Source organism: Perissodus microlepis, chromosome 23, assembly GCF_051167445.1.
Source record: "Perissodus microlepis isolate ML-2025 ecotype Zambia chromosome 23, ASM5116744v1, whole genome shotgun sequence".
In the NCBI taxonomy this organism is placed as follows: Eukaryota; Metazoa; Chordata; class Actinopteri; order Cichliformes; family Cichlidae; genus Perissodus; species Perissodus microlepis.
In genome coordinates this window covers 19,389,366-19,400,638 of record NC_140482.1, presented here as the reverse complement: position 1 = coordinate 19,400,638, position 11,273 = coordinate 19,389,366, and the positions used below count along the sequence as shown (strand labels likewise).

Below are 11,273 nucleotides of genomic sequence, written 5' to 3'. Positions count from 1 at the left end.
AGCTAGTGGGTAACAGACGTCTCCGAAAACGTCGGAGCGCTTTTGAAAATATGCGGTGTCTTGATAAACTGAGCAGATATTTGAGGTTTACACAGCTACATTCTCGCCTGAAAATATGTTAAACGTTTATTTTGTGACCCAGAAAGAATAATAAGAGTAATATTAAAACTAACTAGCTGCCGCCATTGTTGGAAACTAAGCAGGGCCGCGCTATGAATTCTGGGACACAGCTTCTTCTTCTTCTTCGGGGTTTAACGGCAGCTGTCATCCTTCTTCATGCAGTGCTGCCATCTTCTGTTTCAGTCCGTTATTACACTCTTAAATCCTACTTCTTCCTGCGTCCTAAAGCTTCAAACGACGCGTCGACTATTAAATTAGTCGTTGACGATTTTGATAGTCGACGTAATCGTGACTAGTCGACTAATCGTGGCAGCCCTAATGTACTGTCAACAGAGCAACTGATTTTACAAAGATGAAAGTTTAAACAATGCAGACTAAAAACACAGATGCTACAGTGTGAGAGGAAAAGCATTGTGAGGTAATATACTATTCAAAGGATGTTCTTCAAAAGTTTTGGCCAGTAAGACTGGAAAAGATCTAATACATTAATAAAGTTTAGACTTTGTGAAGGCAGGAAGTGAGTTGAGACTCACTGAGATGCAGGAGAATCTGAATTATTTCAATAAATTTGTTTAAAAAAAAAAAAAAAAAGGTTTTCAATTTTTAGTCTTTCAGCTGCTTCGGCGCTATGTACAGTAGCGCTCAGAGAGTAAAGAAAATAAAAACAGGATTCAAATACGCTTAGTCTACCTGCAAAGTACAAACAGATATCCTCTTTTAGGGTCATACAGTCCCAATCAAAAGTTTAAGACTCGAAAAATGGCAGAAAAAAATCATATTTTGCATGGTTGGATCTTAACAAGGTTCCAGGTAGAGCTTCAATATGCAACAAGAAGAAATGGAGTGAGACTAAACATTTTTTAATTGGTCTTAAACTTTTGTTGGGGACTGTATAGTAATGTTTAAAGAACTGTTTACAGCCAACAGGTGGAAAAAAGTCAGAGTAAAATTGTGTTTTAGAAAAAAGATTTCACAACACAAAGACTTTAGACCTTCCTAGCGTTGACACACAGAGGTCAGAGGGATCTTCCAGGAGTGGCAATGCTGGTCATTTTCAAACCTGTTGCTCTGGAGCGAGTTATCTAGATAAGATGAAATCCTGACTACTGGCCTCAGGTGTCTGCCACCATGTTTCAAACTGGTTTTAAAATCTATTTCTTCCATTATTCTGAACTGGTTCTAGACTGGGACAGTTGCTGTGAATTTATAGATGAAACTTTAGACCAGTTGTACACAAAAATGTTTCATACAAGCTAAATATTCTCCAGCACACATTCCCAAAGTCAAGAGTGCTGCGGCTGACTTAAAAACCAAAGAAATCTCGTGGGGCCCATCCAATCTTAACCTTCACTCTAACCAAAATACAAGAGAAAGTGAAAATGATGTATTTCACTGAAAATTGTATTTAAAAACAAACCACACATGCTGTTGGCTATAAAATGCTAAAACTACTCAGTCATAAGTAAAGTGTTACCAGGTGAGACATGAGTAATATCACCAACAACTACCATATTGCCTGTAAATACATTTATATAAATATGTTACTGTACATACTCGAGTAATGCCAAAAGTTGGCTTTGAATATCAGGAAAAAAAATCTGTTTGATCAAATACAAACAGGTGAAGTTTATTTTAAGACCTACTGCTCTCTTATTTAATTTCAGCCAGTTAAACGTCAGTTTTATATCATCACATTAAAGGTACTTTTTTCTTTTCTTTACACGTTTACAGAGTTTTAGCACTTTTTGTTGTCTTCGGTCATTCTTAGTGTTTGTCGGTTATTCTGAGCTTTCACTGACTGTGGGTTCAACCTCGGGCCTGTCAGTGACTTTTAGAGACTTGAAAAGTGAAGCACAAAAGGGTTGATCTGCTTTTCATCTGACCAAGCCTTCACCTGCTGTGAAAGGAAGTAAAAAGCCTACCCATTGAGTTATCAAGGAAAAGAAATACTGAAATGCTCTTGAAGTTTTCCCATTTTTTTAGGTGGAATAAAGAAAAAAGTGTGTGGTAGCTCTTGTATCGCCTGAGCCATCTTTTCAGACGAGAAAAGAGATATTAAAACGTGACGATGGAGATGGTCGTGGGTTTAACCAGCATCATGACGGTGAAGGAACCTCCTAAATCATTCATATAAAACTCAAACAGCCAGCTGGTTTTTCCATGTTTTTATTCTGTGAATAAATATCTGGGCCGCCTGCAGTTGCTCAGTGAGCTGCAGCAGCTTTACATACACATGAAGAAGAAACAGAACGACACCAAACACGTTACATTCAGAATACTTTGGACTTTGATTTGGATCACTTCACCTCATCCTACAATCACGTCATCTTATTGCTACTAGTGTCAAAAATATTGGTGTTTTGTGCTTCCTTTAATTTCCTTTTTTAATTTGAAATGTAAACTGGATGAACTGATCCAAACCTGAGGAAAAAACAAAAACCGTTTTTGTGGATTTTCTAAGTTGTGGATTACATTACAGACTGTCTGGTTCAGTTTGTTTGCTCAAAAAGAAGTAAAAACAGTCAAACGCGCTTCAGACACACAAAAACACATCTGCTTTTCAAGTATGACTGCTCCTCCAAAATAAAAGCCTTTAAATTTGAACAGCAGAAAATGAGAGGATCAACAAAGGAAGCAGTTCACTGGTTATTAAACGAATGCTGGATGTTTTTAATTCCAACTTTAACTAGCTTAAAATGCAGGATTAATTAAGATGTAGATCCGAGGATTTACATGTGGAATCACGTCTACAGCAGGAAAGAAAAAAAAAGAAAGTACCTAAGCAGTTTCTTTTAATTCTCCATTTAAATAACACTGCATTTAAATACTGTTTGGGGGGATTTTACAATTTGTGCCTAGAAACTACAGAGGCTGTCGTCAGACACTGGTAGAATTACCAATAAAGTTTTAAAAAGAAGTTCAATGAGGAGAAAGATTAAGAACCATCTATAAGATATATAGATGATATATGAAGTCAAAAGAAAAGTAAGGTGAAACTGTCGAGGTGCTCTGTGTTATCTTAATCCTAGAGAACGTACAGGTTGCTAGGGAAACATGCGTATTCATTTTAAGGTAGATTACAAAGACTAGTGTAGCAAAAACCTCGCTTTAGTGGCTAACAGGCTGCTGCATTTGTGCAGTTTGTATGGAAGACTCCAACTTGTCTGACACTTGCCAACTGCTCACTGAGTGGTAGAGAAATTATGAAGACTGAGAACGGACCTCTGCAGACCGGTCGGCATCTTCGATGCCAACAACAGGCGATCACAGTAACCTGCTGGCTATCAGAGCAACACGTTCTTTGCAACCAATTTCAACTCAGCGACAAGTCTCTAGGTCTCTATTAGCGAGACCTTAAAATGTTTAAACTGATTAAAATGTGACGCTTTCTGTTTTCAAACAAGGCCACTAAAGGATTTGTGATAATAACTAGAATAATAAGAGTAGTAGTAGCAACTTTCACAGTACTCCTTAGTTACTTTAAAGCAACTCACAGAGACCAATCAACTCACTGTTTATGCCACATACTGAAATACACTAGACAGACTTTCAAAATAAAAGTATTGAAATATCTCCATTGCTGAGTGCATCCATTTTCTGCTGTGACTTCTTTAAACTAAGACAAAGTGTAAGAAAAACATTTTCTTGCATGTTTACAGTCATTCACTCTCCCTGCAGGAGCCCTGGCAGTGTCGCGTCTGATATGCAGAAACGCTTTCAATGGTCAGGAGACGAAGTAGGAACTGAACTTTGGCTGGCTTGCTTTACGTTATTACCACTTTACAAAAATAATAAACCCGAAATAAAGTAAATAAAAGAAAAGAAGGGTGAAAATTCCAGTTTTAGTGGAAAAACAACAACAATAAAAACAAAAAATCTTTTAACTCATCTGTCGCCACATTAAAACGCTGCTTACCAAAAAAAAGAAGAAGAATTTTATGGTTCAAATACTATCCAAAAGTTTGACTGAAACACACACTGTCATCAAATCTGAACCCATCACCACATGAGACCGATCGACTACACATTTTTACACCTATTTACAGAGACTCGCCGTCCTCGGTTAATATACACAAACACTACAGTAATGTACAGTTTATCTTACATCGATTATCACAAACGCACATCGAAAAGTGTTTGGGGGGGGGGAGGAGTTACATTCCATAACAAAAGTTTTATACTGCTGCTGCTTCCTGTTGCTGATGTTCAGAATAAAAAGAACCGTCAACGTAAAAGCTGAAACACGGAAAATGAGAGTACTTCCACACTCAGAGTACACACACGCGCGATACAAAAACCCAACGACACCTAAAGAGAACATGATGACGAGCATTTACACTTGGAGGGAGGCGGCTGCTGCGCTAACAGATACTGTAAAGGTTTGTTTTCAGTTATTTCAGCGATGAGTCTACTTGCGATCTTTCCAGTTTTTTGTCTGAAGCACCGCCTGATCTCTTCCCCTCGCCGGCGGAGGCAAGCGCCCGGCCTCACACGCCTGAGCAGCGCATTCTCCATCACAGCATCCCGTCCAGGTTCTCTTCGTTCTTCTTGGCCGTGCTGCCTTCCTGATGGGTGTACTGATTGTGGTAATCGCGGAGGATGGTGACGACGTCATGGTGGCCGAAGTGCACGGCCTCATCCATCGGCGTGTTCCCCCACCTGCACCAGACACGAAGAACTTTAAACACAAATCCACCTCGTTTCATTTAACACATCTGGCTCAAAGAAATTCCCTCCATCTCTATCTATCTAGATAAGGTTTTTTTTTTTACATGTATTTATTAAAAAGACAACTAAAGTAAAGTGTGGTCTCTGTTACCTGTCTTTGGGAACTGGGTTGACCTTGCAGGCTTCCAGCAGGAAGCGGACCACCTCAGCATGTCCTGAAACACACAAACATCGGGTCAGCTGACCGAACAGAGTAATTGCCATGACGACAACCTGACTGTACGCATTTCACCTTCAGCGGCGGCCACGTGCAGCGCTGTCCTTGAGTCGTAGTCCCTCTGCTCCATGTCCATGGAGGACAGCGCAAACCTGCACAAAGACAGAACAGCCAAGCAGGAAGGAAGGAGTGAGAGCCATGTGGAAACAACCAGACTAATTTGGACTTGGTTCAATCATGTGGGTTTCTTTAAGTTTGAAGCTCTTTGCGATGGTGCTGAAGGTAAATTACCTGAAGACTAGAAGTGATGTTTGCAGACTAAACTGGGGGGGAAAAGCCATCTAGTGGCTGACATCTTCATATCAGACCTCTACCTCCTTTTCCTTGGTGGACATGCTGCACCTCAGCTGTTCAGAAGAGACTCTAAACAGGCAAAGATGTCTTTCCCTTTTTGCAATCCCCCTGATTTTGGCTTCCCACAATTGCATGACTATTACTGACTGATATTTAAAATGCGGGCTCTGCCAATGAAAATGCAAAGAGCTAATTTAAGCGGTCCCTAAATCAGTACTGATGATGTGTCTCCATGTGCTAATCACAGCCTTCCCCTGCGCTGAGCAGCTTGAAATTTACAGGACTAGTCTGAAGACAGACAGACACACAACAAAAAATAAATGGATACAATAGATGGTGTGGGCTACTCCCACTAAGCAGTTCCGATTTAATGCGAGTGATGTTAAATAATAAAAACATTGCAATGATTTCTAACGCGATCTGTTCAACATCGGTTCAGATGTCCCATAAAAGCGAGGCTGTATCCATCCAGCTCTCAACTGAAATGGACTGAAATCAACCAATCACTTTCCACTTGGCCATAGACAACTATCCAGTAAACATGATTCGCTAGTTTCAGGAAAATGATCAGTTTACTAAAGATACATTATCCCCCTCCAAAGTGTCAAAATCCTGCAGTGTTTGCAGAACATCACAGCAGAAAAAGAGGAACCGTCGAGTAGTTTTATTCACATCCATCGTGGGAGCCCAATGAACGGAATGAAAGACTTTATATTATTAGCCTGCAAAGATTAATTTAGAAATATTAACTTACAGGAACGTAGCAGAATGTAAAGATGAGAGCAGGACCCTGCTGATTTAAATTGGTGCCAAGTTTTAGTGCAATTTTTTTTTTCCAAACCAACAAGTCAAATAATCCAATTGGTGTGCCTGGGCCCAAGTGATGTAGATGCTGTCATCAGATGGTGAGCGCTCAAGTCTACACGGAGGTTTGTGTACCTGCCTGTTATCTGTGTGTGGTGGCCAAAAATCATATTTGAAATTAAAATCAAATGAATGTTCCCGTGCTGTCCAACGGTCCTGAGTGTTACTGACACTAAACCTGAGAGCTGGCGTACCTCCTGAGAGCTGACACGTCTCCTGTGTAAGCAGCAAACAGCAGATTGATCACAGACTTCACCTGAAACACGAGAAAACAAAGCAGAGACCGTGATGTTATAATAATGCATCATAGCTTAGTGTTACTGTGTTTTTGAAATATGGTAGAACTGAAAAATCTATTATTTGTTGTTGTTCATGTGATTTAATGTACAGTGAAAGACACCAATGATCAGGTTGTGTAAAGCTGGAAAATAACACAGCTGATGCAGTAATCTTCCAGCAGATGGCGCTGTGGATTAAGCTTCCACAAACAAGGAGGGTCATCTGCCTTTTATGGTGACACTTAGAGTCAAAATCAACACAAACTGCTCTAAACTGTAGAAAATAATCAAAATAATTACATTAATGATCTCTGTTGGTGCATTAAAAGGAACTTCCGCTTATGTTAGTTATGTTGCAGTGCAGTCTGGGTAGTGGTGTCTGGTGATTTCTGATCAGTCTTTTTCAATCTGAACCCCACAGTAATGTAACTCAGACATTACTCACTGTGAAGAAGATCACAGCACACAAGCTAACAGCAGCTTTAATGGCTCAAAATATGCATCAAACATTCAGGATTTTAACACCGCAGTCCAGCAGAAGGACATTTACAGCGTGTAAAGGTCGAAATAGTCGAGGTTGTTAAAACGAAGAAGGATGAAGGCTGATGGTGCTGGCGCTCACCCTCTGGTCTCCTCCCTCCCTGCGAGGATCCAGCTTCTTTGCAAAGTGCCTCAGGTTGTCGTAGTTGTGGAAGTTACACAGGGAAACCAAATCCTAAAAGGAGAAAACATGACCCAAATATTAAAAAAGAATAATAAAAGTATCTTAGGGTGAGATAAAGGAGATAAAGGATTATTTTGAACTTTGAATCATGCAAAGCTACTCAAGCATAGTCCAGGAAATGACTTTAAAGATGATGTTACCGTGCAGAACTGGATGCCTCTGACGCTGTTACCCAGCTTGTCGAGCGGAGGAGACCAACACATGATGCCCATCACGTTGGGAACGACCAGCAGGATCCCGCCAGCCACACCCGATTTAGCCGGCAGACCAACCTGAGGCAGAAAGAGAGAATGTGTGATGTGAGATTACCTGTTAAAAGTGTGGCTCACATCTTTCTTAAAGTAACCAACTGATTTATTTTGATTTGTGTTCAGCTCTGCGATTTTTCTGCATTTAAGAAATTCTGATGTCCACCCTTTGGGGGATTTCGGCCCTATGCCAAAGGAAAATCCCCAGGCCTGTAATAAAAATATTTTCAACTCATTGTCACCAACATTGGAGTTTGCTTCACTCAAGCATAAAATACATTAATTGGTTAAATGGCCTGAAATGACAGGAAAGTCTTATTTATTGATTAAAGCAACACCTTCGATAGGCTCAAAGGTAAATTTTAAGACATGAAAATTCCTGAATACTCCCGAGCCTGAAAGCAAACACACAGTCGGATTTTGTGTCTATTTCTTCATTACTTTATTTCAATTTAGTCCAGAACGTTTAAAAGAATAAAAAGAGTTTTTCTTGTAATTATTACAAGTTGTAAATATTGTTGGTTAGCATCCATCGCTTGCTGTTAGTCTTGTTTTGAAAAACATAAAATTAGAGATGGACAGAATCAGCAGAATTCCAGCGTTCTGGGCCCTGACCGGAGATCAGCCTCATGCATGTCTGATTATGAGATGGTTCCTTTCAGGCTTGCTAACTACAAGTTAGCATGGAGGCTCCCCACTGTGAGTGAAACTGCAGTCATGAAAACCTAGTCAGACACTTAAGTCACCCTCACCCAGATGAACAGGGACATTTAAAAGAAGCTATCACAGGCAAAGAGCACAAAGCTAAAACTATCCAGAGCTCAGAGTCAGCCACAAGCTGGCAGCCTCGGTATGAGCAACAGATCAAAGCACTTATGAGGAAAATTATGGAGATGAGTGAAAAAGGGAAAACGGTTAACCGGTGAAGTTATAAACATACTGACGTAAGTAAACCTGCTTTTTCTGTTTATTATTTGTAACTTTTTCCAGTAGTAGAGCACTGTATTTTCAATTGTCTAAGTTATAGGAAACCCTGCAATTGTCTGCAGTTTGGGGGAAATTGTAAAGTTAACATTTTTTTAATGTAAGTAAAATTAAATAGCCTTTTTAATGGCAAGATAAGGACAGAATGTGCAGATTTTTAAAGTTCTGGTGCAAAACGGGAAAACAGGGAGATGGTAGCAGGTTGAACATGAGATCAGGACGAGGAGATACTGACGTGAAAAGCGAACTGTCCCGAGAAGTCATACATGCCGCAGGAGTGCATCAGACTCAGGGTGTTTCGCACAGACTCAGGGCTCAGCACACGCTCGCCCGTGATTGGACAGAAACCGCCGTTGGCCAGAGTTGCCGCCATAACGCTGGCACTCTCACAGGTCACCTCGATGGAGCACAACTGATTGAAAAACAAAGATTTGTGAATGATTGGATCACAATGACAAACAAAAATCCTGTCCCATTAGTGATTCCACTGCATCAGGATGAGCTCTACTCACCTGGAAGTAGAAGTCCAGGATGGACGTCATGTCCGTCCCCTCTGGAAAACACTGTTAAAGATAAAAACACTTTAAAATGGGAACTCGTAATACACCTGCTGCTTTTCTTCAAACAGAAAAAAGGAAAACCAAGAGACATCAAAGGATAAACCAGGTGATAAACTGATTAATTACTGGAACAGAAATCCTAATATTTATGCAGAAATACCAAAAATAAAATTCAAAATACAAAAGCTAAGAATGAAATCACAAATATAGTGTGTTCACAAAAGGAAGAAAAGCTTCCTTTTAAACAAAAAAATCCCGGCTCAGTTGTCAGCAGCATCTAATCTCACCTTCTTCTCCTTCAGGTAGTAGCCAATGGCGAAGTTTCTGTCTCCAGACTCACGCTCTGACTGGAAACTGAGCCACACAGAGAGAAGAGAGAGGTTTATTTCATGATGCGACTTAGATCCTGTTACATGAACTCAAACTGAACCAGGAAGTTGCTGCGAGACCTGAGATTCACCTCAGAGATGCAGAACTGTTTTGTAAACAAGAAATCTGTCAAAGACATTAAAGTGCTTCATTTCATCTAAACACGGAAAATCTGTTTTATTTCTAACTCAGCTACACTCACGTGGCATTGCTGAAGCCCACATACTCGTTTCCTGCCAGCTTGTTCATGAAGTTCATGACCTGCAGAGCAGAAGAGCAGATTCAGAGTAAACACGCAACACAAACACAAGACTACGAAGAAGGCTCAAGGACACTGAGCATACATATAAAAAAATAAATAAATAATAATGATAATGCAGAGCAGCTGACGTTTTTGTAAAAAGTAAAGTTAAAATTGAAAGAATAAAACTGAAACTTCTACAAATAAGTCACAATTTCTGGCATTAACACTTACTCAATTTAAGAAAACAAATATACAAATTTGGGTAGAAAATCATTGTTGTAACTTCATCAGTTATACATGAAATTACAACAATACAATTAAAATATCCAAAATAAACTTATAATTTTAGTACAAAATCATAAACTTAAATCTAAATTTTAAACAAAATATTGCAATTTGGAATATAATACTGAAATTCTACAACTAAAATAATACTTAAAAAAGTAAAACTTTCACAATAAAATCATCCTTTACAGTTTAAAGATTACATTTTAAAGACAAAGGGATATTCAAAGTATTCAAAAAAATAATAATAATTGTAATTTTAAATAGTCGAAATATTAAGAATATTAAACATTAAGATTTAAACCAAACTTTTGAGACTACAAAGTAAAAACGTTATAAATAAAGTAAAAACTAGACTGTCAAGACTAAAGACAACAGAAAAGTTAATTAAATAAAAATGTTTAATGAATAATGTCGTATAAAACTACAATATATAAAAATAAAATTCTAATTTGACAAATGTCAATGAAATTTTGAGTATGAAGCTAAAATTTCAAGAATAAAATTGAAAATAAAGTAGAAATATTCACAATTAGAATCAAATTTTTGAGAATAAAAACAATTTTAAAGTGTAAGTGTTGAAGAAAAAGGTATAATTCCAAGAATAATGTAGCCCTGACATTTTTTTTATAACTTCAGTTTGGAAACTTCTCCTTCAGTCAATATTTAAATATTCAATAAATATTCCCAATAGTACTCACATAATCAAATTTCTCAGCGTTGCTTGCCCCTTGCTGTAACACAAACAGAACCAATCAAAATATTCATAAAACAAAAACTGCAGTAATAAAAGCATGAAAAACAGTCACCCGTGTGACGACATTAGCACTATCACGTATGAGCCACGTCTCTATGAAATTAAGCTACGGCAGGAAAACAGTGCAGGTTTACATCACTACTCATGTGACCAGTTAAAAAGGCCATTCAGGCATGACGTCAGATGAATTAAGATTAGGGGTGGGAGACTAGCTGGAGATGGAGGAGGTGAACGAAAATTGTTAAATCCACTCTGGGGCTTCTGCTTTTTTGAATAGAGAATTAAATAAAAGGTTCATTTAAATAAGTGACTTAAGAGCACAGCTACTGATTACTACAGGCGTGTTTACTGTATGGTTATGTGATTGGACTTTAAGGTGCAATCACACTGCGAGCCACAAAATTAAGTTCATATTTATCAATCTGCTGCTTCTACAGCTTTCTGTAGTCATTTACAGTAACTGGTGTGTTGGTGTGGCGTGGACGATGGGGAATTGTGTGAAATATTACGTTTCTTTAACACTGAAGCCTTTTTTTTGCATTTCTTTTCACTTGCAATCACTGAATCTCTACAAACCAGATGTTTGTAAAGAAGACTTCAT

At 38.6% G+C, this 11,273-nt stretch overlaps 1 protein-coding gene across 2 annotated transcripts in view; it reads right to left on the bottom strand.

Annotated features, from left to right (window-relative positions):
* Window positions 1-2,270: 2,270 nt before the first annotated feature.
* LOC146361216 (glutaminase kidney isoform, mitochondrial-like) overlaps window positions 2,271-11,273 on the bottom strand; it is a 30,716-nt gene continuing 21,713 nt past the window's right edge. For both annotated transcript variants that reach the window (XM_084921124.1, XM_084921125.1), the window contains exons 8-18: window positions 10,617-10,649; window positions 9,589-9,647; window positions 9,305-9,371; window positions 8,970-9,020; window positions 8,693-8,869; window positions 7,366-7,497; window positions 7,124-7,216; window positions 6,418-6,479; window positions 5,081-5,157; window positions 4,940-5,003; window positions 2,271-4,779 (exon numbers count right to left, since the gene is read on the bottom strand). In XM_084921124.1, the coding sequence (XP_084777250.1) occupies window positions 4,635-4,779; window positions 4,940-5,003; window positions 5,081-5,157; window positions 6,418-6,479; window positions 7,124-7,216; window positions 7,366-7,497; window positions 8,693-8,869; window positions 8,970-9,020; window positions 9,305-9,371; window positions 9,589-9,647; window positions 10,617-10,649 (960 nt within the window). In that variant the 3' untranslated portion in view covers window positions 2,271-4,634. The remainder of the gene's footprint in view (window positions 4,780-4,939; window positions 5,004-5,080; window positions 5,158-6,417; window positions 6,480-7,123; window positions 7,217-7,365; window positions 7,498-8,692; window positions 8,870-8,969; window positions 9,021-9,304; window positions 9,372-9,588; window positions 9,648-10,616; window positions 10,650-11,273) is intronic.